Raw genomic sequence first — 27,883 nt, forward strand, 5'->3', positions numbered from 1 at the left:
AATAAAACCTCGGCTGGGCGAAGTGGCTCACACCTGTAATCCCAGCACTTTGGGAGGCTGAGGTGGGTGGATCACTTGAGCTCAGGAGTTCAGGAACAGCCTGGGAAACATGGGAAAACTCTGTCTCTACCAAAAATACAAAAATTAGCTGGGCATGGTGGCATGCACCTGTGGTCCCAGTTTCTCGGGAGGCTGAGGTGAGAGGATCACTGGAGCCTGGAAGTCGAGGCTGCAGTGGGCCATGATCACATCACTACACTCCAGCCTGGAAGACAGTGAGACCCAGTCTCAAAAAAAAAAAAAAATAAATAAACAAACAATAAAAAAGGTAACAGATAATTATGAACATGTACTTACACCTTGTGTAAATAACCAAATAAGCAAAGGCAGAATGAGGTCAAAGAGCATGCAAATTAGAAATTTTTATATCATACTGCTCTCTAAAACTATTTTAAGTCCTACTGATCATGAAGGAAAACGTCTATTCAAAACCTCAAATACTGGGTAGTACTGGTCTTTGTTAACTTGGTAGTCCAAATATACTAAGTTGCTTTAATTTGCATTTCTTTAACAACTAGTGAGATTGAACCTAGTTTCACAGGATAATTGGTCATTAGTATTTCTTCTGTAAACTATGTTTATGATCCATAGATCTATTGGCTCCTCTCCTTCTTACAGATTTGTAAGAGCTCGTTTTATGTTAGGATATCAGCCCTCTGTATGTCATTTCCTCACCAAGTTCTTTATAAAAAACTGTATTTGTACCATATCTTAGTTTTATAATTTTTATGTAACCAAATTTATCAATCTTTTCCTTTATGGATGCTGGGTTGTAGTTCTTAAAAAAATATTTTCCTTCTTTCCTTAACAACTAAAAATAAACAAACAAAAACCCTCTTACTACTCTGTGGTTTCTTTCTTCCTATATATTTAGATCTCTTACACATCTAGAGTTCATTCTAGTATAAAGATTGTGGTAAGAATTCAGCTCTATTTTTCAAATAGGTAACAGTTATTTTCCATCATTCTTTTGGTCACTGATGTGAAATGCCACCTTTAGCACATATGCTAAGCTCCTACATGCATCTCAGACTCCTCCTAGATTCTCTATTGCGTTTCATTAATCTATTCCCATGCAAAAGACTACAGTCTTTTATTCACTGAAGTCCATAATATAGGTTAATAGTTATTAGTCTAGTTCCTGTCAAAAACTTCTTTTTTCAGAATTTTCCTGGCTATTTGTACATATTTATTCTTTACAAGTGAATTTTTGATAGGATCTTAACATCATCATGGTGAGATTTAAATTCGGATTTCTTGGAATTTATTGCCTATGGAAAAATAAAACTTTTATAGCGTCAAACCTTATCCAAGAACACAGTATGTTTACTCAGTATTTCTCTTATGTTCCTAGGTAATTTATTGGTTCAATTTATATACACCCTGATTATTCTTTACAAATCTATTATTTGGTATTTATCTTTTTTTGTTGTTGCTAAAGTAGAAGAGATTCTGAATTTTAACTTTTTTTCACAATAATTTTATGGCTATTTTATTCCTTCTTACATACATTAGCTACTACTTCCACAATGTTAAATAATACTAGTAGAAAATTTTACTACTAATTACTAGCAGAAAATTTTGCCTTATCCTTGACTTTAATGAGAGTGAATTGAATATTTTACTAATTAAGCATCATACTATTATGTTGGCTTCTGATTTACAACATGATTTATTACCATGCTGAGAAAGTATGATATTTCTATTGTATTAAGAAATTTTGATTTTTTTTTTTTTTTGGAGACAGAGTCTCGCACTGCCATTCAGGCTGGAGTGCAATGGCGCAATCTCAGTTCACTGCAACCTCCGCCTCCTGGGTTCAAGAGATTCTCCTGCCTCAGCCTCCCGAGTAGCTGGGTCTACAGGCGTGTGCCACCACACTCAGCTAATTTTTTTATTTTTAGTAGAGACGGGGTTTCTCAATGTTGGCCAGAATGGTCTCAATCTCTTGACCTTGTGATCCACCCGCCTCGGCCTCCCAAAGTGCTGGGGTTACAGGCATGAGCCACTGGCGCCTGGCTGGAATTTTGATTTTTAATTGACATTCAATTTTATTCAAAAGCCTTTGGCATTTTTTGCATATGATCATGTTATTTTCTAAGTTGTGATAATTATGTTGTACTAATTTTGCAGAGTCATGGCATCTATTTTCTTTTCTTTAAAAAAAATTATATTATTTATATTAAAAAAAAAACACCTACAGCACCCAATATTCCCAGGCAGTCTCCTATCCAAGTACTAACTGGGCCTGACCATGCTTAGCTTCTAAGATCAGATGAGCTCAGGTGGATTCAGGGTATTATGCCCATAGACATGGCATCTATTGTAATGTATTATTTAATTATATTTAAATTTTTGAGATTTTTAATATTAATACGTGTGATAGATTTACAGTTTTCTTTGTGTTATCTTTGTCAAATTTAATAAAAGTGTTACATTGGATTTATAAACAAATTAAGAGGCAACGGGTGTGGTGGCTCCTGCCTGTAATCCTAGCACTTTGGGAGGCCAAGGCAGGAGAATCCCTTAAGACCAGGAGTTTGAGACCAGCCTAGGCAACATAGGGAGACCCTGTCTCTATTTTTAAAAAATAAAATAAAATAAAATAAAATAAAATAAAAATAAAATAAATTAAGAGGCTTCTCCTTTCTTTCTTCAATGAGCTGAAAAATTTAACATTCCTGAAATTATCTTGTCCTTGAAGTTTAAAAGAACTTGTTAAACTGAGCCAAGGGCAAATTTTTCCATTGGAAATACAATATGCAATTAGTTAAGTTAAAATTGATTAAAATTATTAGAATTTAAATTTTTTTGGTCGTGAAAACGACCCACTTTTAGATTTAGCTAATCATAAAATAGTTTCCTATCTATAGGCATGATGCAATAAAAGCTGAAGAAACTGCTTTTCATTTTTAAAAATTATGTACAGGTTGAGTATCTCTTATCCGAAATGCTTGGGACCAGAAGTGTTTCAAACACTGGATTTGTCTCGGATTTTGGAATATTTGCATATACATAAAGGAGATGTCTTGGGGATAAGACCCAAATATATAACACAAAATTCATTTATGTTTCATATACATCTTTTACACATGGTCTGAAAGTAATTTTATACATTATTTTAAATAATTTTGTGCATGAAGTTTTGACTGCCATCCGTCACAAGGTCAGGTGTGGAATTTTCAACTTGTGGTGTCAAGTTGGCTTTCAAGCATTTTTGGATATTGAAGCATTTTAGATTTTCAGAATAGGAATGTTCAAGCTATGTTGCATTCTAAAAATGTCCTATTTATTTAAGATAAAGCAATTACTCTTTCTGTATTTCTGTATGTCAGCAAATTATTCCACTTATACCTTATTCCAAAGTCTCCTGATTTCCACACTTACTTTTCCAGTTCCTCCTGTGAGTGTGCAAACGTACAGCTGGCCCCACGAGGGCATCCTCCTCTCTGCTTCATATCTCGACACATGTATGTTTTGTATTTGCTATGCTGTGGAGGCTAAAACCAAAATCAAAATATTAGATGTGTAATAATCCCCCACAAAAAAATACAAATTTTGTGTTGTCATTTTAGGATTTTGATAATCTAGATAAGTAATTCACATATTTATTTAGATTACCAAGAGCAAAAGTGCTGGAAAGTCATTCCATCTGAAGTTTCAAAGTCCAAATATAAATAAAGCAAAAAGAAGGTAGTCCTAATTTTTCTGATATGTTGATATTAATTCTCAAACAAGTAGCATCATATAAATTCTTGAATAAATTTCATGGGCATTCTTACACTTGTTTTATATGGAAAAAGAAAAATCTCATGGGGGCACTATGATCTCATTTCCACTTTTTTTTTTTGAGATGGAGTCTTACTCTGTTGCCCAGGCTGGAGTGCAGTGGCGCAATCTTGGCTCATTGCAACTTCCACCTTGCCAGCTCAAGTGATTCTCCTGCTTCAGTCTCCCGAGTAGCTGGGATTACAGGTGTCCACCACCACACCTGGCTAATTTTTGTATTTTCAGTAGAGACAGGGTTTCACCATGTTGGCCAGGCTGGTCTCGAACTCCTGACCTCAGGTGATCTGCCTGCCTCGGCCTCCCAAAGTGCTTGGGATTACAGGCGTGAGCTACTGTGCCCAGCCCATTTCCACATTTTATAATGAAAAAACAAACCACTGTAGTTTAAGACTTTCAAATATATAAATTATCTTCTAATATTTGTTTTGTACAATGTTCAATATAGCTATATGTATGCTTCCTTACAACACACCACAAAAACTACAAAAGGCCCTAAAATCAAAGAATATTCTGTAACTAATTCTTCTTGACACGCAGAACAATATACCAAGGACTTAAAATATCTCCAGAAGTACAAATGACACATATTATCTACAACTCAAGGATAAGGCAAGAGGATGGATTTGAAAGTTAATGAAATATGAGACACAACACTGAACTGGACAAAATTTAGTGTATTTTATCACCATATGGCAGACTTTAAAGGTTAATCTCATTACGTTTGTTATTTTCTTCAAGATGTCTAATGAAACAGAGAGTTAAAAATTGTAGGTTCTCCTTTCTTTTATGTCTATTCATAAATAAAAGCTTTGACCTGTGTTAGATAGGTTAGGAAAATCATATCCAGATTATTTTACTTAGCAGGATACTTTTTATATTTCTTGCCTCTTAAGTAAAAAGGAATACTGAATAATCTATTGATATTTACCTGAACCAGGTAAATTAAGAGTTTTAAGTTCACAGGCCTACTACTGCAAAATAAAAGATCTAATGAACCTAATATAAATCCTGAGAGCAAAATAAAATTACTGGGAATAAAATTTTAAAATCTAGCTATAAGAAGTTATTATACTCTACCGTTATATTTCATCTAAAAACTGTGAGGGAAAGTTGACCCACTGGTATAACAGACACTATGAATGAAAAAAATTTTTAATTTTAATAAGAAAATCTATAGAAATTTGAATAGTATTGAAAAGATACAGTATTAGCACTAAAAAGTGATACTTATTGTCAAACCAAAATGTCATACAAACTAAAGAGAATAATAATTTTATATAAAAGGAATAAACTTCAGCACTGAATCTATTTTCTCCATCAAATGCTGCCATATCCAATGTGAAGACTGACCCCAGCATGATATTAGATCAATAAGGATTATTTAATGTCAATATTGTCAGATAAAATTACCAGCCTAATGCAGTAAACTGTTAACCATGCCAAGGTAATTTATAGTTTCTATAGTCAGAGTCTCAAAATATTCATGTCATCTTTTTGGCTTTGCATCTGTAGGTATACCCACAGTGGTTTACCTATAGTTTTAAGGCATATCCACAGTGGATTAACTCTAAGTTTTAAACAGCTTCCTTACCTGCTGCTGATCTGCTCCTTTTTTGCTGTGGTTCTGGATATAATCAACCAGCCCATGTACCACTGTACGCACAGCAACCAGCCCATTTTCCAGCTGTTCCCAAGTAGGAGGAGGAGCATCTATACAACCAATAACAATGTTTTAAACTCTAATGTTACTCAATATTTTCCCTAATATCAAATTAATAAAAGAGTTAGTTGACAACATTTCAGTGAAATCAAGTTTCACACCTTAACTTTTCAGATAATAGCTTATTCACCTAACCATCATTTTAAAGGAATGGACATATTCTTTCAAAGCTGGGGTTGCAAACTGAAATAACCACAGGAACAAGAAAGGTAACAAGAAAGAGGTAAATAGGCCACACAACAGTGGTAACTGTCATTAGACTCTTAGGGTTGAGGAGACAACAGCGAATGACAGGGACTGCTGAACTGGAGAGCGTGTCCCTCATCTAAGAGTATGGTTATAACTCAGCTTTAGATGATTGTTGTTATGTGACAATGCAAGGCTGGCACTGCCAAATACATTCACTGTTTCCCAGGGAAACCTGAAACTTAAGATTTTTAAGTAAAAATTTTTCAGTTTTAAAATGTTGGCATCTAAGAAATTTAGACCATTGCTCAGACCAACACTGAGTGGACTAAACAAAACTGAGGAGTGCCTGTAGTCAGTCAATTTGCATGTTTATTTTGAACTTTTATATAAATCAAGTTTTGGTAAACAAAAAGCTTAAAAAGTTTAATAAGCCAGGCACAGTGGCTCAGGCCTGTAATCTCAGCACTTTAGGAGGCCGAGGTAGGAGGATCACGAGATCAAGAGATGGAGACCATCCTGTCCAACATGAAAAAAAACCCCGTCTCTACTAAAAATACAAAAATTACCCAGGCATGGTGGCATGGGCCTATAGTCCCAGTTACTTGGGAGGCTGAGGCAGGAGAATTGCTTGAACCTGGCCGGGCGTGGTGGCTCAAGCCTGTAATCCCAGCACTTTGGGAGGCCGAGACGGGCGGATCACGAGGTCAGGAGATCGAGACCATCCTGGCTAACACAGTGAAACCCCGTCTCTACTAAAAAATACAAAAAAATAGCCGGGCGAGGTGGCGGGCGCCTGTAGTCCCAGCTACTCAGGAGGCTGAGGCAGGAGAATGGCGCAAACCCGGCAGGCGGAGCTTGCAGTGAGCTGAGATCGGGCCACTGCACTCCAGCCTGGGCGACAGAGCGAGACTCCGTCTCAAAAAACAAACAAACAAACAAACAAACAAACAAAGAATTGCTTGAACCTGGGAGGCGGAGGTTGCAGTGAGCCGAGATCACGCCACTGCACTCCATCCTGGTGACAGAGCGAAACTCCGTCTCAAGAAAAAAAAAAAAAAATTTAATAGAAGAGCTATAATATAAAGTAACTCTGCTACATGTCTTCTTCATTTAGTAGGTATTTGCCCTATGCCAGCACTTTGATTTATAAAAGAAAAATTAACTATAAGGCTAAATATAAAATATTCTTTAAAAGAAATACATAAAATGAAACTAGAAGAGAGATGTAGAGATAACTTCCTGCTCAGACATCCTGAAAGAATTCTAGGGGATGCCATTTGAACTGGGCTTTGAAGGACACATGGAATCTGAAAAGGAAAAAAGGTAAAGAGAACAAGTATTCAAAAAAGTAGTTTTTGGAACACTTGCTAAATCTGAGTTATTGTTCTAGTTGTTGGGTAAGCAATAGTGATTAAAACAAAAATCCTCATTATATTCAAGGAGAAGAGCCAGATAATAACCAAGACAAATAAGCAAAATATACAGTAGTATTTAGATAATGTTGAATTGAAAAAATAGAACTAAGAAAAGTGGGGCCAATGTGTAAAATTTTAGACAGAGGCAATCTGCTCGTCTTGGCCTCCCAAAGTGCTAAGATTACAGGCGTGAGCCACTGCACTCTACTAAAAATACAAAAAAAAATTAGCTGGGCATGGTGGCACATGCCTGTAGTTCCAGCTACTCGGGAAGCTGAGGCAGGAGAATCACTTCAACCTGGCAGGCGGAAGTTGCAGTGAGCTGAGATCGCACCACTGCACTCCAGCCTGGTCAATAGAGGGAGACTCTGTCTCAAAAGAAAAAAAAAAAAATTTAGACAGAGGCCAGAAAAGTCCTCCTTGAGAAGGTTACATTTGATTAAAGACCTGAAAGAAGGGCTTAAGTGTGCCTACTGGAGATATTAGGGGAAAAATATCCAAGTTAGAGGGAAGAATAAGTGCAAAGTCCTTAATGTGAGAAGTGTGCCCGGCATGTTGCATGGAGATAGAACCAGAGAAGAGGAAATTAAGAGAAAAAAAGGGTAGGAAATGAGGTTTGAGAGAGGTAAAGGAAGACCAGACCACACGAGACCCTATAGATCATGGGAAAGATTTTGGCTTTTACTCTGAGTGACAGAAAGCCACAGGAGAATTTATGAGCAGAGGGTGACAGGGTCACTCTGGCTCTTTTGCTAAAATCAGTTAGACAACAGGAGGCTATTCCATAATCTCCTGAGAGATGGCAATGGTAGCAGTGAAGGTAGATGGATTCTGGATGGATTTTAAAGGTAGGGCTTACAGAATTTGCTAACGGATCAGATATACATTATGAGAGAAAGAAGAGTTGAGATTTTTGGACTAAGCAACTGGAATGATAGAGTTGCCACAAACAGGATGGCAGGGAAGAGCTCATTTTTAGATAGATTCAGTTTGAAATGCTTATCAGATATAAGATGATGGATGCTCAGAAAGCATTTTTTTTTTTTTTTAACGGAGTCTTGTTCTGTCATCAGGCTAGAGTGCAGTGGCACGATCTCGGCTCACTGCAACCTCCACCTTCTGGGTTCAAGCGATTCTCCTGTCTCAGCCTCCCAAGCAGCTGGGACTACAGGGGCCCGCCACCACGTCCAAATAGTTTTTGTATTTTTAGTAGAGACGGGGTTTCACCATGTTGGCCAGGATGGTCTCAATGTCTTGACCTTGTGATCTACCCACCTCAGCCTCCCAAAGTGCTGGGATTACAGGCGTGAGCCACTGCACCTGGCCGAGAAAGCAGTTTTATATGCAAGTTCAGGAAAAAGGCATGGGCTGGATATATATTTCAAACTCTAAAAGACTATCAATTGTAATGCATATTACTTTATGTGCCACCAAAGAAAAAAAAAGATTGTTAATTATAATATGTCTTCACACAAATGCATTTCAATTTCAGAAATGCTAAGATCTGAAATAATTATGAACCTCAAAACTGATAAAAATACAGTAAATTTGTGAGTTATATAAATTATATTTGAAGTTATGAGATAGATAAGATTATCTAGGAAACAGGTATAGGATTAAACTCTGAGAACACTCCAAAGAGTACAGGATATGGAGACCAGAAAGCAGAGGATGCTGAGGAGAGTTCAATAAAGTAAGAAGAGAATTAGTAGCTTAGAAGCCAAGAAAAAAGCATTTCAAGGAAGAGAGAGTACAGAACAATGGCCAGGCACGGTGGCTCATGCCTGTAATCCTAGCACTTTGGGAAGCTGAGGCAGGCGGGTCACCTGAGGTCAGGAGTTTGAGAACAGCCTGGTCAACACGGTGAAGCCCTGTTTCTACTAAAGATACTAAAAATAAAAATAAATAATGATAACAAATTAGCTGGATGTGGTGGTGCAGGCCTGTAATCCTAGCTACACGGGACAAGAATTGCTTGAACCTGGAAGGCAGAGGTTGCAGTGAAGCGAGATCTTGCCATCGCACTCCAGCCTGGGGGACAGAGTGAAACTGTGTCTCCAAAAATAAATAAATAAAATGTTAAATGCTGCTAAATCAAGTACAGTAAGAACTGAGAGCTGACCTTTGGAATTAGCTACATGGAAGTAGTTTACAACCTTGACAAAATAAGTTTGGATAGAGCAGTGGAGATAAATGCCTGACTGGAGTTGAGTTCAAGAGAGTGCCAAAACAAGAAATGAAGCAGTAGGTAGACGAGAAACGGGGTCAAAAATGGATTAGGAACTTGTGGAAGTTCTCTTTTGACTGCTCAGGATGATCAAAGCACAGCAGTAGGGGGAAAAATCACTATATATTCTAGTAACATTGATCTGGTTTACTAAGCAATTTTAGGAGCAAACCTATAAAAGTAGGCTGATAAAAAACTAAGAGGGCTCCGAATGCCATAGTCATCAGTGTCAAACCTTATTCCGTGAGCAATTCTACAAACAATGAAAATTTATGAGTGTGGAAGCAAGATCAGGGATGTGATTTCTTTTATAGCAGTAAGTAGACTGGATTGGAGGAACTCATAGTAGAGGAACTTCTAAGACATTCAGTCTCAGGGAAAAGGAGGCTCTCAAAGGAAGTAATCATAAGCAGGGGATATAGGGACATTGTGAAAGAAGAACAGATAAATCCTATTGTATGAAATGGTATGTAAAACAAGTGAAAGGAAAAGATGAGGCAAGACAAAATATTAAGGTTTTAAACTTACATACCTCAGAGAATGAGGTCATTATCAGAAAGAGGAAACATTAGAGGAAGAGCAAGTATCAAGTAATGATGAGCTTGCTTTGAAGCACTCAGAGGAGATGATGGAAAATCTCAGCAAGCATTGGGAGATGTATCTGGAATGGATGCAGAGACAATAGTGACAGATATTTGGGAGTCTGTATTCTACATGAAAGTAATACCTGCTGCTAAGAATGAATAACCACTATCAGAGCATGTAGAGGAAACAAAATCCCAAGAGCATAACCTGCCTACTCTTTGGTGGGCAGGAGGGGAAAGCATGGTACAAATATGACAGAAGTAGCACTCAGGTCAGAAGAGAACTATGAGATCACAGAAAGATATCAAAAAAGTGCTCAACAACATTATCCAAATGCTGAAAACAAATAGGAGTGATTTAAAGACTAAGTTTTTGGAATCAGAGACTGGGAACCTACTAGCAAATATTAAGAGAGCTTCAGATCAGTAGTAGGAATAAACACAGAGAAGCTAAAATATCTTAGATGTAAGTATAAGGTGAAAAATGAAGGTTGGGTACATTTTCAGCTTAAGAAGAAGGAGCAGAAAAAGCCTAAGTAAACATATACAAGAGAGGATACTTGAAAGAACAAGATATTATGGTGAGGGCAAAAACAGGATCAAGGAAATGCAACTAAGGATACATAATACAGAAAAAAAAATGAGAAAAATGAGATTTGGAAGAGGTAAGAATGGTAAAATACAACACAATTTTGTGATGGGAGAAAGAAGAAACATAAAGAAGCCCAGAGAGATCTATTTTCCTGACGAAATGAGCAACAGTGTAAAAAGTATTAAATAAATATTAAAGTGAACTAACCTGAGATAAAGAGGGAAAATATTTAAAATGGAAACTTAAAATACTGTAAAAAAGATCTGGAGTAACTACTTTAGGAAACCCTAGAGGAAGAACAAAAGATAATGAAAGAATCACTGAGCAGCACAAAAGGCACATATAAGACAGTCCATTAATTTCCCATGGGTTTACCTGGACTAGGGTCAATGTTTGCTAACAGCTCCAAATGGGGTCTTAGTCGGTTCAAGTTTGCTGGGTCTCCAGTCCGCTGGAGAGCAATTGTTAGTTCCTGAACACTCTGTGCAAAAGAGGCTGGGGTCTGCAACTTAAAAAAGATAAATGTTAACTTTCCCAAAGGTCGGATAATCTTTTAAATACAAAGATTATTTATATCACAATCATTTTTACAATTTATTAAATTTAATTTTTATCTTCCCATACACTCTACACTCTGGGCAGATTAGATTACTTGCTACCTAAATAAATTCTCTACTTCTCTGCATCTAGAGCTTGGCACATTGTGTACTGTATTGCCTCTGCTGTCACATTCTTCAAATGTGAGACCTCTCTCAATTCAGCCTCCCATCAGTTAGATATATTGATGAGTCATCTTTGTGAATTGTTAATTCCTGTTTCTCTCTCCATTAATTTACTAGAATTAGTGCTTTTCTCATCACTTTTAATAAATTCTCTTTTGTATTATCCAATATGGTAACCTTAGCAATATGTGGCTATTTAAATTTAAGTTAATTAAATAAAATAAAAATTTCAGTGCATCGGTTGCAAAAGTCACATTTCAAGTGCTTAATAGCCATGTGTGACTAGTGATCACCATATTGGACAGTGCATACACAGAACATTTTCATGATTACAGAAAGTTCTGTTGCTCTATGAAATATCACACACATCGCAAAGTTTACCAGTTTGTTGTACAAAGGTCTCTGGATATTAAATTTAAAGCACTGCGGGTGATGTGAGAAAATTATTGTAGGATATACACCTAGTTACCAGTTCAGTTCAGACAGGAAGATTAACCACCTTGTAGAATCTTTATAAAAGGCAAGCCAGGCCAGGCACAGTGGCTCACGCCTGTAATCCTAGCACTTTGGGAGGCTGTGGTGGGCAGATCACGAGGTCAGGAGTTCGAGATCAGCCTGGCCAACATGGTGAATCCCCATCTTCACTAAAGATACAAAAAATTCGCTGGGTGTGGTAGCGCGTGCCTATAATCCCAGCTACTTGGGAGGCTGAGGCAGGAGAATCGCTTGAACCTGGGAGACAGAGATTGCAGTGAGCCGAGATAGTGCCACTGCACTCCAGCCTGGGTGACAGAGCAAGACTCCGTCTCGAAAAAAAAAGAAAAAAGCAAACCAAGTTTCTCTTCAGAGGTAGAAAGGTACTCCTTTAATAGATCATTACTAAGCATTTCCATAAATTATAAATCAGTTGCAAAACTTCAGATACAAGCTCCTGTCCAAATCTAAGAGTTGCAGGTAAAGTCTGGTTAAAGGTATCCAGAGAAGACTTACAGGACAGAGCAAACAACCTACATTGTAACTAAAAATTATGTACCACCTTTTTTTCCCCCTAAAGAGATAGGGTCTCACATAGCTCACTGCACCCTCAAACTCCTGAGCTCAAGGATTCTCCCACCACAGCCTCCCAACTAGGTGGGACTACAGGTGTCTACCACCACACCTGGCTATGGTTTTTTTTTTTTTGGTAGCGATGAGTGTCCCAATGTTTCCCAGGTTGTGCCCGAACCCCTGGCCTCAAGCAATCCTCCTACCTTGGCCTCTCAAAGTGCTGAGATTACAGGCATAATCCACTGTGCCCACCCTACACCAGGCATTTAAAACACGTATTTCCCAATTCTCACTTTATTACCCATTCAAGGGATTCTATCTTTAGAAATAGAAAAAAAAAAAAAAGGAGCGGGGCGGGGGAATAGTTTGGTAAAAGGTTAGTGTATTCTACAGTGAGAATGCCCAAGTTCATATCCACTTCTGTCATTTACCATCTATGTGATGCTGGAAAAACATATTAACTTCCCTTTGTCTTTGTCTAAAATGGATAATACAGGGCTGTTGAGAGGATTAAATGAATTATTTAAAACCACTAGATACATACTAAAATTTTAGTAAATGTTCATTATTTTTTTTTTTAGGTTACTCTTACTATTTGACTCTATTTCTCTAAATTAAATGTAGAGTGGTCTCTAGAGTGGGCAATCATCTCTGTGATTCTAGTAAAAATAAAATAAAATATAAAATAAATAAAATTAAAAATATAAACTAATCATCTCTTTATATGAACAAAGTGGTATTATAATGTGATTGGTTATGACATGACACTGGCTATAACTACAATTTACAAAAGCTATACAGTATTCACTTTAATATACATTTGTTAAATGAATTACCAAAAGGCCAAGATTAGTCCAAGAAGTAAGGAACAAAAAAGGTTCTACCTTGTCAATAATGGACTGCATATGAGATTTGTGAGACTGGTCTCCATAAAGCAAAGAGGACCATTGGTCTGGTGCAATTCGTAAGCCTGCTTCCATAGCAATCTGCACTATCTGGGAGTCATGTTCTCGCCGCAGAGCTTCATAGGTTCTAAATTCTTCTTTCAGCTGCATCAAAGAAGAGTCTTCATCACGTTTGGTGACCTAATAAGACACAAATAATCTCATAATGAAGTCAAAAAAATTAATTTATGCTTTATATGAACACATAATTTTTAACGTAACAATTTTAGCAGCAACAACAAGATTAAATGAATATACCATTTGCCTGCAAAATATTTTCTCCTCAACTTGTTGAGGTAGGTATATTGTTATCATCCCATTCTAAGTCAAGTTGGATTTAGGCCAACATTTTCTAGATAGGTCTTTCAGAAAGAATAAATACAGGCTGAAAATCTCTTATCCAAAATGCCTGGGTCAGAAGTGTTATCAGATTTCAGATTTTTTCAAATTTTGGAATATCTGCATTAAACCACTTGAATATCCTTACTCTGAAAATCTGAAATGCTCCAATGAGCATGTGAGCATCATGTTGGTGTTCAAAAAGTTTTGGATTTTTGATTTTTGTATAGTCAATCTGTATGTGCTGGAATGAAATCCAACGATTTGACAGACTTTAACATATACATGCAGTTTAAGGTGTGTATGTGTGTATATGCATTTTTTAAAAGAAAAAAACACTAATACGATTATATATTCTGAAAAACAATATGTTTCTTCTCCATAAATGTGGATTATGACTCTTGGGCTTGCCTGACAATGAGCTAGTTGCGATTGATGACTGCAGAGCTTCAGATGCTGGTTTAACTCTAAAAATGATTTAATTTGTACTTGGCTTAATTCTCCATGGAGTTTTGTGGGATGGGCTACTACCAGAAAGTGTAAAGTGTGAGATGCTAGACTAGAATAATCATAATGATTATGATTAAATAATATCATTTAGTAATAAAAATAGCTACCACGTTTTGAGCACCTGGCATGTGCCAGCCAATATATTAAATTATATTATTAACCATTATAGTACTGGATTAACTCATTGACTTCTCTTGTTGAGGTAGGTGTACTGTTATCACCCCAATAACTTACATTCTGAGTCAAGTTGGATTTAGGCCAAATGCTTAACAAATCAAAGCAAAATAATTAAGTCTAGCTTAAGATAACCTCTACCCTAACATATTTCAGAACACATTTTGCCTTGTTAACCTTTTATTGCCATAAGGACTCATATTCTTCTTGTATATAATTCCTGTTTTTTTCCCTCTCACCAAAGAAACTACAAAATATTGTAATCAAGACTTCTAAGTCACACTGATAAAAAATTAATGTGAGTGGTGGCATGTGCCTGTAGTCCAGCTACTGAGGCTGAGCGGAAGGATTGCTTAAGCCCAAGAGTTGAAGGCCAGCCTGGGCAACACGGCAAGACTCTATCGCTCAAAAAACAAGTAAATAAATAAATGCATTCTATTCTTATTACAAGGAAGAAAGTCTAACTTACTTTTTGTTAGGAACATCTATATAAGACCAAATTGATAAAAATCAAGAACTACAGTCACAAAAACTGAATATATTGTGCCATTATTAAAAGGCAAGTCAAAAGACCAAATACATATGTTTAGCACTCCCTCAATATATGCTGAACCTCATTAAAATGTAAAGTATGCTTTCTATATGTAACAATGGTTCCTTGAACTTGGCTCTCACCACTCAATCTTTAACTAAAAACAATCAAGGATTTCCAAGAGATGAAATGTCTAAGTCTCAGAACTTTATTCTACTAAGAAAGAACAAATTATCTTGCAGCTCAAAAGGCTTTTCCAATGGAAATACAGGAGACACTAAAAGGACACAGCCAGAATACAGCTGTATGGATACATATTCCTGCAAGGAAAATAATCATGACCTGAGTGAAAAAGCAGCTTTTTACAAATTTCCAATTTTCTTTATTCCTATTTTTTTTTTTTTTAAGTGGAGTCTTGCTCCGTCACCCAGGCTAGAGTGCAGTGGCATGATCTTGGCTCACTGTAACCTCTGTCTCCCAGGTTCAAGCAATTCTCCTGCCTCACCCTCCCCAGTAGCTGGGATTACAGGTGTGTGCCACCACAACTGGCTAATTATTTTTTATTTTTTATTTTTAGTACACACAGGTTTTTTCACTAGGTTGGCGAGGCTGGTCTCGAACTCAAATGATCTGCCCACCTCAGCCTCCCAAAGTGCTGGAATTACAGGTGTGAGCTACTGCGCCTGGCCATATTCCTGTTAATGCTTTAGAGTTCAGAGAGGTTCACTTCCTAGGTATTCTGGGTTTTTTTGAGTCACGTATTCTTCTTTACAGGGGAGGGTTGAATGTTTTCTTTCCAAAGCTTCCTATATTGTATCTGTCTGGTGCTGTTAATGGATAACAATTAACAATGGAAGCAGACAGACGTTCCAGAATGTATTCTGAACTGCACTGTAAAATCATGTTACTCTAACCACTACAACAAGAGTGAGTTATTCAGAGACAATCTGGACCAGTTAAAGTAATTTTAGCTAGAGGTTCTTACAGCTTCAGTGGTACCTATAGAAAATAGAGGCCCATTTTCAACATATAGTCTGACTCCACAAAGACACAGAATAAGACCAGCATTTAGCTAGAGCTTTAAAAATTTTGTTTAAATGAAATCTATATGCTCTTCTGCTAATTTTGTAAACCATTTCCTCCTTCTCAAAGGATGAGAGAACAGAATTTAGTAGGATAGCTAATGTGGCATTTTTTTAGTTTATGAGTGTCAGATGACAAGAATGTGGTGATCTGAGAATGGATTTCCTTACAGCTAGCATGAATGAATTAATTTTTTTAAAGACACGGTTTTCAAGTACTGGTTATAAGCTGTGTCAGAATCAAGACAGTTTGATTTTTAAAAGTCAGGAAAATAGGCTGGGTGTGGTGGGTCATGCCTGTAATCCCAGCACTTTGGGAGACCGAGGTGGGCAGATCATCTGAGGTCAGGAGTTCAAGACCAGCCTGGCCAACATGGTGAAACCCTGTCTTTACTAAAAGTTAAAAAAAAAAAATTAGCCAGGTATGGTGGCAGGTACCTGTAATCCCAGCTACTTAGAAGGCTGGAAGCAGGAGAACTGCTTGACCCAGAAGGCAGAGGATGCAGTGAGCCAAGACTACACCACTGTAATCCAGACTGGGTGACAGAGCAAGACTGCATCTCAAAAAAAAAGTCAGAAAAATAATACTGGATGAGCAATAAATGATACATGGTGAGTAGCAATGTTTGAGGCGGTGCTTATTCAATTTGGGATAAGAGACTATGTCCAGCATTACCATATAGACTGAAATGGCAAATGGAACTTCATTACTGTATATGTGGAATTACACTAGGAGAAAATCTCTGAATAAAATTTATTTGGCTGGGCACGGTGGCTCACGCTTGTAATCCCAGCATTTTGGGAGGCTGAGGCGGGCAGATCACCTGAGGTCAGGAGTTTGAGACCAGCCTGGCCAACATGGTGAAACTCCGTCTCTACTAAAAACACAAAAATTAGCCGGGCATGGTGATGGGCACCTGTAATCCCAGCTGCTCAGGAGGCTGAGACAGGAGAATCGCTTGAACCCAGGAGGTGGAGGCTGCAGTGAGCAGAGATTGTGCACTACACTCCAGCCTGGGCGACAGCAAGACTTCGTCTCAAAAAAATAAAAATAAATAAATAAAATTTATTTGTGCTTCAATAACTCTGTCTTCAGACCAATTCTGCACAGTCTTGGTAAGAAATTGACATAGTTTCTTAGTCTCTTCGAATACAAAAATCTATAAACCTTGATTTGATCTATGTTGTTCAATATCGAACATACAAAAATTCAATATAATAGGATTTAACTATAATAAGACACCATCTACATTCTTTAAAATAATACAGAAAAATTGCTGAAATTTTCTGAAAAGACACAGGCAACTTTATTAAACTCAAAGTTTTACTACTTAAGTTTGGGGAAATAACAATGCTTCCTTTCAAGCTGAGCTTTAATGTAGGTTCATACCTTGAAACAGGAGGCTCTATAAAGGAGCTGAACAACATGCCCAATGCTAGTTTTAGAGGCTTGAGGAAACCGTGGCTCCAACCTTTGCACCACAAAGAGAACCAATACTTTTCTTGACAAAGCAGAACCATCTTCTAAGGCCAGCAGAACCAGTTTTAAAGCTTCCTCCTGCATTGCTAGGGAAAGTTGGGCAAAACCAAAATTTATCAAGTACATAGATAAGATAAATCCACTTATTAGAAGGGGAATATTTAATCATTTCTGCAGCTATTCACTCAATTAACTGGCAATACAATAAGATTAACCAGCAACACACTTTTACACCATTTTTGTGGGCAATTTTGTATTACATTCTATATATTTTATAAAGAAAACAGATAAGTGATTAATACATTTAAGAAAAACTTCTATCAAAATGAATGAACTTCCTGCTACAGGTGTGAAAAAAAGGAAAAATTTAAAAACTTTAAAAAAGAAACAACTTTTGGCACTAAGAGAAAAGTTTTAAGTTCACTTAGTAAGTCCACTAAGTTATGTGGAATTGCCCAAGCCATGAACATCAAACAAGACATTAGTTGGTAACAATAAAATACTGCAAAGAACTAGGCTTTGTACATCACTTATAATTCCTACATCATAATTTCAGAACTACCAGCAGAATAAATACCAAAACTTAATTATGTACCTGGTCCAAGGAACTGGCATCCTCTAGCTCTTACTGCTGCCCAAAGATTGGAAGAGAGTTGCTGAGGATTCTGGTGCTGGAGAATGAGCTCTGTAACTGTTCGTTCACCTAAAGATCGAGCTGCCCTCATAGCACGAATCCTGCCTTCTTCTTCTACTAGTTGACAGTGGACTAGAGTCACAAGTTTCCTCTGCATTGGGCGACTCAGAACACTCTGAGTAGTGCTGTTCAGACCCACTCCTTTAAATGAGGAAAGAAGTTATTCCTAGGTTCAAAATGTAATTTTAAAGTCCAGGAGCAATTTTTCTGTTGGGTTAACTTGTGGGTATGTGAATAGATAACAGTATTTAAAAGAAACAACAAATAAAACCACACACGTAAAGCTTACTTATGTATATATCTTTAAAGTATACAAATGTATACATGAGTTATCTCATGTGCACTTAAATTCATTATGACATTAAATATACCATTACTCATTTTTATCATAGAGGAAGAAAGAAAAAAGGACTAGACAACATTGATAATTAGTTTATAATCTAAATCTTGAGGTCCTAAGAGTTCTGGTATATTATTTCAGAGTGGTTAATTTTCCTTTCCTAATTAAATAGCAAGCCCTTTCTGTGCAAAAATGGCAACTTCCATATTTATTATACCGCCTATACGCCATAGCATATAAAACTGGATAGAAGGCAAACCATTCAGAGTTGTCAAATGATGGAAAGCACTTCCGAGGTAAGTAGTTACATTTGCTTTTATGATCATTCAAATAATGTTTCCATCATCACATAAACTCAAAATTCACTATTTTATTTGCTGTGGTTTGTGTAATGATATTTAGCACAAAATGAGTTTAGTTTACAATCGGTAAATTTCATTAACATTCGCTTAATAGCTCACAATTTTTATGGTAACAAGTTTCTTTAGTAGACATTCACTTAGTATGGATAATTGCATTAAATTTACCTCTAGTTAGGTTTTTTGGGAATTCCTCAGGACTTATAATATATAGGATTATGTACTGAGTATTTAAAAAAGCAATTTTACTCTAAACAAGAAACAAAAACAAACTTACCTCTAGCACTGCTGAGCGGTTTTAAGTACAATGCTAATTCTTCTACACATTTCTTAGCTTCCTCATAATGCTTTGTGTCTTCAACCCCACTACATAAAGTAATAGGCTGCTGCTCAGGGACCTGGAGGCCAAAAGAAAAGATCTGTATGAGTGCTCGATTCATTAATTAAATGTTTTATTTAGCATAGTTTATGCACTCATAATGCTAACACTGGCAACATCAAAACACCCACTAAATTTACTGAATTCTTTCAAAAGATCTTTCCTATTAACATGTATCTTTGCATTCCTTTGTTTTGTTTCTCTAACAGCCTAATTAAGATATAATCCACATACTATACAACTGACTGGTTTAAAGTATATACAATTCCATGGTTTTCAGTATATTCACAGTTGTGCAAACATAACCACAATGAACTTTAGAATCTTTTCATTAGCCCAAAAAGAAACACAGTACCCTTTTAACAATCACCCCTTATTTTTTCCCAACCATCCACCAACCTTTGGAAAGATGAATCTATTTTCTATGGATTTGCCTATTCTGGACATTTCATACAAGCAAAATCAACACAATATATAGTCTTTTCTGACTTGCTTCTTTCACTTAACAATGTTTTCAAAGGTCTTCCAGGTTGTATCAGTACTTCATTTTCATCACTGAATAACATTCCATTGTATAAATATACCATACTTTATTAATACAATCATCAATTGACAGACTATTTTTGACTATTATGAATAATGCTGCTATGAACATCTGTGTACAAGTTTTTGTGGACAAAAGTGTTTGTTTCTCTTTGGTATATACCTAGGAATCTGTATTTAACCTTTTGAAAAACTGCCAAGCTATTTTCCAAAAGCAGAGTAGCATTTTATATGCCTACCAGGAGCGTATAAGGGTTCCAATTCTTCTACATTTAATGTAGAAAGATAATTCTTCTACTTATTATTATCTTTTTTATTATAGCTATCCTGTTGGGTGGAAAGTAGTAATTCATTGTGGTTTTTCTAAATTTTATTTTAAATTAATAATAATTGCAAATATTTATGGGGTACAACGTGACGTTTTGATTGATACGTTTACAACATGAGATGACTAAAGCAGGTTAATTTACAAATTCATCACCTCACTTTTTTTTTTGTAGATTTTAAATAAAATCTACTCTTTTAGCAATTTTGAAACATACAATGTATTACTATTTATAGTCACTATTCTGTGCAACAGATCACTAAAAGTATTTATCTGGTCTAACTGAAGCTTTGTATTCTTTGATAATTATCTCTTCTTCCCATCTACCTTTCTCTGACTTCATTATGTTTTGATTTGTATTTCCCTGATAGCTAATGATGTTGACCATCCTTTCATATGCTTATTATCCACTTGTATATCTTCTCTGGAGGAATGTCTATTCAGATCTTTTACCCATTTTGCCTAGTAAACTTTATTTTGTAGAACAGTTTTAGATTTACAAAAAAGTGGCAAAGATAGTACACAGAATTCTCATTATCCTGTATTCAGTTTCCCCTATTATTATTATTATTATTTTTGAGACGGAGTCTCCCTCTGTCACCCAGGCTGGAGTGCAGTGGCACCATCTTGGCTCACTGCAACCTCCGCCTCCTGGGTTCAAGTGATTCTTCTGCCTCAGTCTCCCGAGTAGCTGGGACTACAGGAGCGAGCAACCACGCCCAGCTAACAGTTTCCCCTATTATTAACATCTTACATTGGTATGGTACATTTGTTAAAATTAATGAGCCAATATCAACATATCATAATTAACAACTAAAATCCATATGTTAATCAGATATCCTTAGTTTTCAACTAATGTTCTTTTTCAGTTCCAGGATCCCATTCAGGATACCGTATTACAGTTAGTCTTCAAAGATAGAGTCTTGCTCTGTCACTCAGGCTGGAGTGCAGTGGCAGCATCTGGGCTCACTGCAACCTCTGCCTCCCAGGTTCAAGTGATCCCCCACCTCAGACTCCTGAGTAGCTGGGACTGTAGGCACACGCCACCACACCCAGCTAATTTTGCATTGTTTTGTAGAGATGGGGGTCCCACTACATCGTCCAGACTGGCCTCAAACTCCTGGGCTCAGGCCATCCACCCACCTTGGCCTCCCTCTCTCCCTCCATGTCTCTCCCTTTTTTTTTTTTTTAAGTTGAGACAAAGTATCACTCTGTCGCCCAGGCTGGAGTACAGTGGCATAATCTCGGCTCACTGCAACTTCCACCTACCAGGTTCAAGAGATTCTCATGCCTCAGCCTTCCGAGTAGCTAGGATTATAGGCATGCGCCACCATGCCCAGCTAATTTTGTGTATTTTTAGTAGGATGGGATTTCACTGTGTTGGCCAGGCTGGTCTCCAACTCCCGGCCTCAAGTGATCTGCCCAACTCAGCCTCCCAAAGCGCTGGGATTACAGGTGTGAGCCACTGCGCTGGCCCTTCCATGTCTCTTTAAGCTCCTCTTGGCTTGGACAGCTTTCTCAGACTTTCCTTGTTTTAATGACCTTGACAGTTTTGAGTACTGGTCTGGTATGTTGCAGAATGCCCCTAAACTGGGATCTAAGATCTGTCATTTTTCTCATGAGTATACTGTGGTTATGGATTTTTGGAAGATCATAGGGGGAAATTACCATTTTTATCACAGCACATCAAAGCTACACACCACCAACATGACTTATTACTGCTGATGTTAAATTTGATCAGCTGGTTTAGTCAGTGTTTACCAGGTTTCTCCCCTATAAAGTTCCATAATCTCCCACCTTCCAAATTGTACTTTTTGGAAGGAGTCACTACGCATAGCCCACACACACTCTCCATCCTTGAGAGTAGAATATTTATGTAATTAATTTGGAATTCTGCATGGGAGATTTGTTTCTTTCTTCCATTTATTTATTCAATCATTTAATTTTATCATGTAGACTCAAGGATATTTATCTTATACCTGGGTTATAATCCAATTCCATTTATTTTGTTGTTCAAACTGTTTTAGCTTTGGCCAGTGAGAGCTCTTTCAGTTGGCTCCTGTGTGCCTTTGATATAGCCCCCATTACTCTGTGTATGTATCTGTGTGTGTTTTGAATACTTCTCTATACTTTCCAGTGCTACAAGCTACTCCAGACTCATTTTGTGTATTTCCTGTCTCAGTCTTAGAATTAGCCATTTCTCCAAGGAACTCTGGTTCCCTTTATTGGAGAATGGTATTAGAAACCAAGATATGAATGCTATGTATACACATTGCTATTGGGGTGCTGTTCTTTCTAGGCCATCTTAGATGACAGAGCAAGGAAATATGTCAGTGTAATAACCCGAGATATACACGTATCTATTTCTGTATATAACTATCTGTATCCATATCAAGCTAAAAATGAGTTCATATTGATGCCTCCAACTCTAATCCATTACCACATGAATCATTCTAACCTCTTCCTCCTTGCTTATCCGTAAACTGGCTCCAACCATTTGCCATTCATTTACTTAACTGTTCAATTCTAATATGTATTATATATACAGCAGTATCAGAATTCGTACCCCCGTGGGAAAAGACTAGAGTACACTGCTTATAGATAATATCTTCCTCTATCTTTAATCTTACACAATCCTCTTTCTCCTCCACCCCTTTAGTGAAATTGTTTCATATACTTCAGATTGTTTCCATAATCTTTGTAAAATTCTACAATTTTTGCAAATTCAGTGTCATATAGCCACAATTACAGAATCATAAAGAACAGCTTTACTGCCCTAAGAAATACTGTTTTACCAATTCAATCCTCCCTCCCTACTCCTGAATCCATGGCAACCACTGATACTTCTATTGTTGCTATGGTTTTGCCTTTTACAGATATCATAAAATTGGAATCATACAGTATGTGGCCTTTTCATACTGGTATCTTTCACTTAGCAATGATATACATTGAGATGTATCTATGTCTTTTTGTGACTTGACAGCTATGTCTTTTTATTACTTCATTTTATACAATGTTCCATTGTATGGATATACCACTGTTTATCCATTCACCTATTAAAAGATATCTCAACGGCTTCCATTTTTTGGCAATCATGAATAAAGTTGTTATAAATAGTCATGTGCAGGTTTCTGTGTAGCCATAAATTTTCAAGTTAACTGGGTAAATACCTATTATGTTAAGCTTGTAAAGAAAATGCCAAACTGTCTTGCAAAGTGGCTATCCCATTTTTCATTTCCAAAAGGATGAGAGTTTTTGTTGCTCCATATCCTCACCAGCATTTGGTGTTGCTAATGTTTTGGATTTTGGTCATTCTAATTTATGTGTAGTGGTTTCTCACTTGCTTTAATTTGCAATTACTTAAAGACAAACTGCTCAGCTACTTTTCATTTTGCTGATTTGCCATCTGTATAATCTATTTGACGAGGTGATTGTTCAGCTCTTTGTCCATTTTAAAAATTGGGTTGTCTTTTTATCACTGAGTTTACGAGTTCCTTATATATTTTACATGTAAGTCTTTATCAGAAATAGGATTTTACAATTGTTTTCTCACATTCTGTGGGTTGTTCATTTTGCTTTCTTGTTGGTATCTTTTTTTTTGTTGTCACTGTTGTTTTTGAGATACGGTCTCATTCTGTCGCCCAAGCTAGAGCGTAGTGCTGTGATCGAGGCTCAACTGCAGCCTCGATCGGGTGATCAGGCTCAGGTGATGCTCCCACCTCAGTCTCATAGATAGGTGGGACTACAGGCATGTGCCACCACATCCAGCAATTTTTTTTTTTTTTAATTTTCTGTAGAGATGGGGTTTTGCCATGTTGCCTAGGTGGGTCTCAAATGATCCATCCATCTTGGCCTCTTGGGCTCCGGTGATGCTCCTACCTCAGCCTCACAGACAGGTGGGACTACAGGTATGTGCCACCATACCCAGCAATTTTTTTTTTTTTTTTTTTTGTATTTTCTGTAGAGGTGGGGTTTTGCCATGTTGCCTAGGCCGGTCTCAAACGATCCATCCATCTTGACCTCCCACAGTGCTGGGATTACAGACGTGAGCCACTGTGTCCGGCCAATTGTTCATATCTTTGAAACACAGTTTTTAATTTTGATGAAGTTCAACTTATCTTTTTCTTTTGTTCCTTGTGCTTTTTGGTGTCATATCTTAAAAAAAACCCACTGCCTACTCCATGGTCATGAAGACTTACGTCTATATTTTCTTCTAAGAGTTTAGTAGTTTTAGTTCTTATATTTAGCCTTTGATCCATTTTGAGTTAATATGAGTAAATGTTTATTCAAGTTTTAAGTTTCTTTTAAACAATGATCTGTAGTCTTCAAAATATAGTTTTACTTTTTTTTTTTTTTTTTTTGACAGAGTCACTCTGTTACCCAGGTTGGAGGGCAGTAGCATGATTTTTAGCTCACTGCAACCTCTGCCTACTGGGTTCAAGCGAGTCTCATGCCTCAGCCACCTAAGTAGCTGGGATTACAGGTGGGCACCTTCACGCCTGGCTAATTTTTGTATTTTTTTGGTAGAGATGGGGTTTCACCTTGTTGGCCAGGCTGGTCTTGGAACTCCTGGCCTCAAGAGATCTGCTAGCCTCGGCCTCCCAAACTATTGGGATTACAGACATGAGCCACTGCACCCAGCCTAATTTTACATTTCTTTTGTTAAATATATTCTTAATATTTTTTTAATGCTCTTGTAGATGAAATTGATTTCTATTTTCAGATTGTCCATTGCTAGTATATAGAAATACAACATATATATTATTTATTTAACAAATCTTCATTAAGGGCCTACTATGTGCCAGAAAGTCTTTCTTATGTGTGTAAGAAAACTACTATTAATGTATTACATGGATGAAAGTATGCAACACTAGCTGGGTATGGTGGCTCATGCCTGTATTCCCAGTACTCTGGGAAGTCGAGACAGGTGTATCACTTGAGGCCAGGAGTTTGAGACCAGCATAGTCAATGTGGCGAAACCCTGTCTCTACTAAAAATACAAAAATTAGCTGGGCATGGTGGTACACACCTGTAATCCCAGCTACTTGGGAGGCTGAAGCACGAGAATCACTTGAACCTGAGAGGCGGAGATTGCAGTGAGCCAAGATGATGCCACTGTACTCCAGCCTGGATGACAGAGTAAAGAAAAAAGAAAGAAAGAAATTATGAAACACTGTAAACACATTTTTACACCTTAGAAACACTTTTGCTTTTTCAGACAACTGATATTTATATATTCATCCTATATCCTGCAACTTTGCCTAGTTTTTTGTTTCTAATAGCTTTTCCTTTGTAGATTCCTTAACATTTTCTATATATTAGACCATGCCATCTGTGAATGAGATTGTTTTTATTTTTTACTTCTTATCTGAATGTCATTGGTTTAATTTACTTGCCTAATTGCCCTGACTAGAAGGTCCTGTATGATGTTCAACAGAAACAGTTAAGAGTAGAGATCCTTAACTCGTTCCTGATCTTAAAGAAAAAGCTTCTAGTCTTTCGCCATTCAGTATGTTAGCTGTGGGTTTTTCATCCATGTCCTTTGGGTTGAAGTTTTTTTCCTAGTTGTTTCAGTGCTTTTATTATGAAAAGGTACTGGATTTTGCCAAATGCTTTTTCTGTGTCTGTTGAGATGATCATATGTGTGCAATTTTGCAACTTTTACTGATATAGTGAATTACATTAATTGGTTTGCAGATGTTAAATCAACCTTACATTCCTAGGACAAATTGGTGATGATATATTTTAAAGTCTAATTTAAATTTATTTTTTCTTTTTCCTTTTAGATGAAAGGAAAATTTAGGAAATCTTTTTTATTGTGATAATATATACATAACATAAAATTTACTATCTTAACCATTTTTGAGTCTATAAAGCATTAAGTGTGTTCTAATGGTTCCCAAACGTTGTGCTATAGTTTTTGTCACCTTTCTCATCTTTCATTTCAGTTAATATCTACTGAGTAAAACTGCCTGAAGCAGCTGCACCTTCACTACTGAGTAAAGTGCAGTGGTTTTATGAACAATAGTTTTCTCAATGTTAAAAAAGGTCCTTATGACTTACTTCTTAGGTTTCTTTCCTTTTTTTGAGACAAGGTCTCACTCTGTCACCCAGGCTGGAGTGCAGTGGCGCGATCTTGGCTCACTGCAACCTCCGCCTCCTGGGTTCAAGGGATTCTCGTACCTCGGCCTCCCAAGTAGCTGGGATTACAGGCACACACCACCACACCCAGCTCATTTTTTTGTATTTGCAGTAGGGACAGGGTTTCACCATGTTGGCCAGGCTGGTCTCAAACTCCTGACCTCAAATGATCCACCAGCCTTGGCCTCCCAACGTGCTGGGATTACAGACATGAGCCATCACACCCGGCCTTAGGTTTCTCTAGTGATCTGCATAGCTAGGTTTATTGAATATCTGACAAGATTAAATGGATGCTACTGTACTATGACTAAAAAGCACTGGACTACCACAATAAATCTAACATGCTGAAATAAAGGATTTACAGTACCAAACAGAATTATACCTATTTAAATAGAAGGCAATGTTACCCAATTTTAATTCAACAGGTTTCTCTCAGGAGAAAAACATGCACAACACACACACACACACACACACACACACAGAGAAAGAGAGACAGAGAGAGAGAAAGAGAGAGAGAGAAATTTAAAAGTATTAAAGTCACCCATCTTACCTGAGCACCCACGAGCTGCAGCAATGCTGAGTTCACAGGGAGGAGCTCAATGTCTGTATTGATAGTGGTCTGGTCAAATGGGCAAGCCTTGCGGTGGAGTTTATTCAGGCACATCTTGCAGACAGTATGGCCACAACCCAAACTGATGGGCTTTCGAATTGTTTCGTCGAAAGTCTGAGTGCAAATTGGGCAGGAGAGGAAATCCGTCCATTGTGGAGCTTGTACAGGCATTGCTTCTGGAGTTACAATTCACGAACACAAACACACACGCAAATCTAAAGCAAAGATTCCACTGGAATCAAAATCTTTGAAAAAAAGTTTATCTTTTTTTTTTTTTTTAAATATCTTCTGTAGATACAGTCAGCACATAGTGTGAAATATAACCTGGAAAACAAAGAAAAAGGAAAAAAATTGAGTGTCTTTCTTTTCAATTAAACTGTTGAAAAAGAACCACAAGTCCAGTCTTATTTCACAACTTTTTATACCACATTTGTATTACTGTAATCCATCTTTTTACACTTTTACAGAATTACAGCCATGATAAAACATCTAGTTCCATTCCCTCATTTTAGAGATGGGAAGTAGTCCCCTGCCTGAGAGGAGATTTGTAGTAATAAAGTTCCATCCAGGACCCCAGTCTCTTAAGTTTATCTAAGTCCCTGATTTTTTTTTTTTTTTTTGAGATGGAATTTCACTCTTGTTGCCCAGGCTGGAGTGCAATGGTGCAACCTCCATCTCCTGGGTTCTAGCAATTATCCTGCCTCAGCCTCTCAAGTAGCTAGGATTACAGGCATGCGTCACCATGCCTGACTAATTTTGTATTTTTAGTAGAAAGGGGGTTTCTCCATGTTGGTCAGGCTGGTCTCGAACTCCTGACCTCAGGTGATCCTCCCCTCTCGGCATCCCAAAGTGCTGGGATTACAGGTGTGAGCCACCATGCCCGGCTAAATCTCTAATTTTTAAAAAATAAATATATCTAAAAATTAATCTTGGCTGGGTACAGTGGCTCACGCCTGTAATCCCAGCAATTTGGGAGGCCAAGGCGGGCAGATTCCTCGAGGTCAGGAGTTCGAGACAAGCCTGGCCAACCTGATGAAACCCCATGTCCACTAAAAATACAAAAATTAGCCAGGCGTGGTGGCAGGC

General features: G+C 37.2%; 1 protein-coding gene across 4 annotated transcripts in view; it reads right to left on the reverse strand.

The window, feature by feature from the left end:
- The window catches only part of RC3H1 (ring finger and CCCH-type domains 1), a 63,110-nt gene extending 35,847 nt beyond the window's left edge, over nt 1-27,263 (reverse strand). For all 4 annotated transcript variants that reach the window (XM_011981415.1, XM_011981417.1, XM_011981414.1 and 1 more), the window contains exons 1-8: nt 26,738-27,263; nt 19,077-19,197; nt 18,002-18,241; nt 17,317-17,492; nt 13,230-13,430; nt 10,952-11,084; nt 5,441-5,559; nt 3,448-3,560 (exon numbers count right to left, since the gene is read on the reverse strand). In XM_011981415.1, coding sequence (XP_011836805.1) covers nt 3,448-3,560; nt 5,441-5,559; nt 10,952-11,084; nt 13,230-13,430; nt 17,317-17,492; nt 18,002-18,241; nt 19,077-19,197; nt 26,738-26,968 — 1,334 coding nt within the window. In that variant the 5' untranslated portion in view covers nt 26,969-27,263. The remainder of the gene's footprint in view (nt 1-3,447; nt 3,561-5,440; nt 5,560-10,951; nt 11,085-13,229; nt 13,431-17,316; nt 17,493-18,001; nt 18,242-19,076; nt 19,198-26,737) is intronic.
- Nucleotides 27,264-27,883: the final 620 nt, after the last annotated feature.

Source organism: Mandrillus leucophaeus, unplaced genomic scaffold (genome assembly GCF_000951045.1).
Source record: "Mandrillus leucophaeus isolate KB7577 unplaced genomic scaffold, Mleu.le_1.0 Scaffold226, whole genome shotgun sequence".
NCBI classification, from domain to species: domain Eukaryota; kingdom Metazoa; phylum Chordata; class Mammalia; order Primates; family Cercopithecidae; genus Mandrillus; species Mandrillus leucophaeus.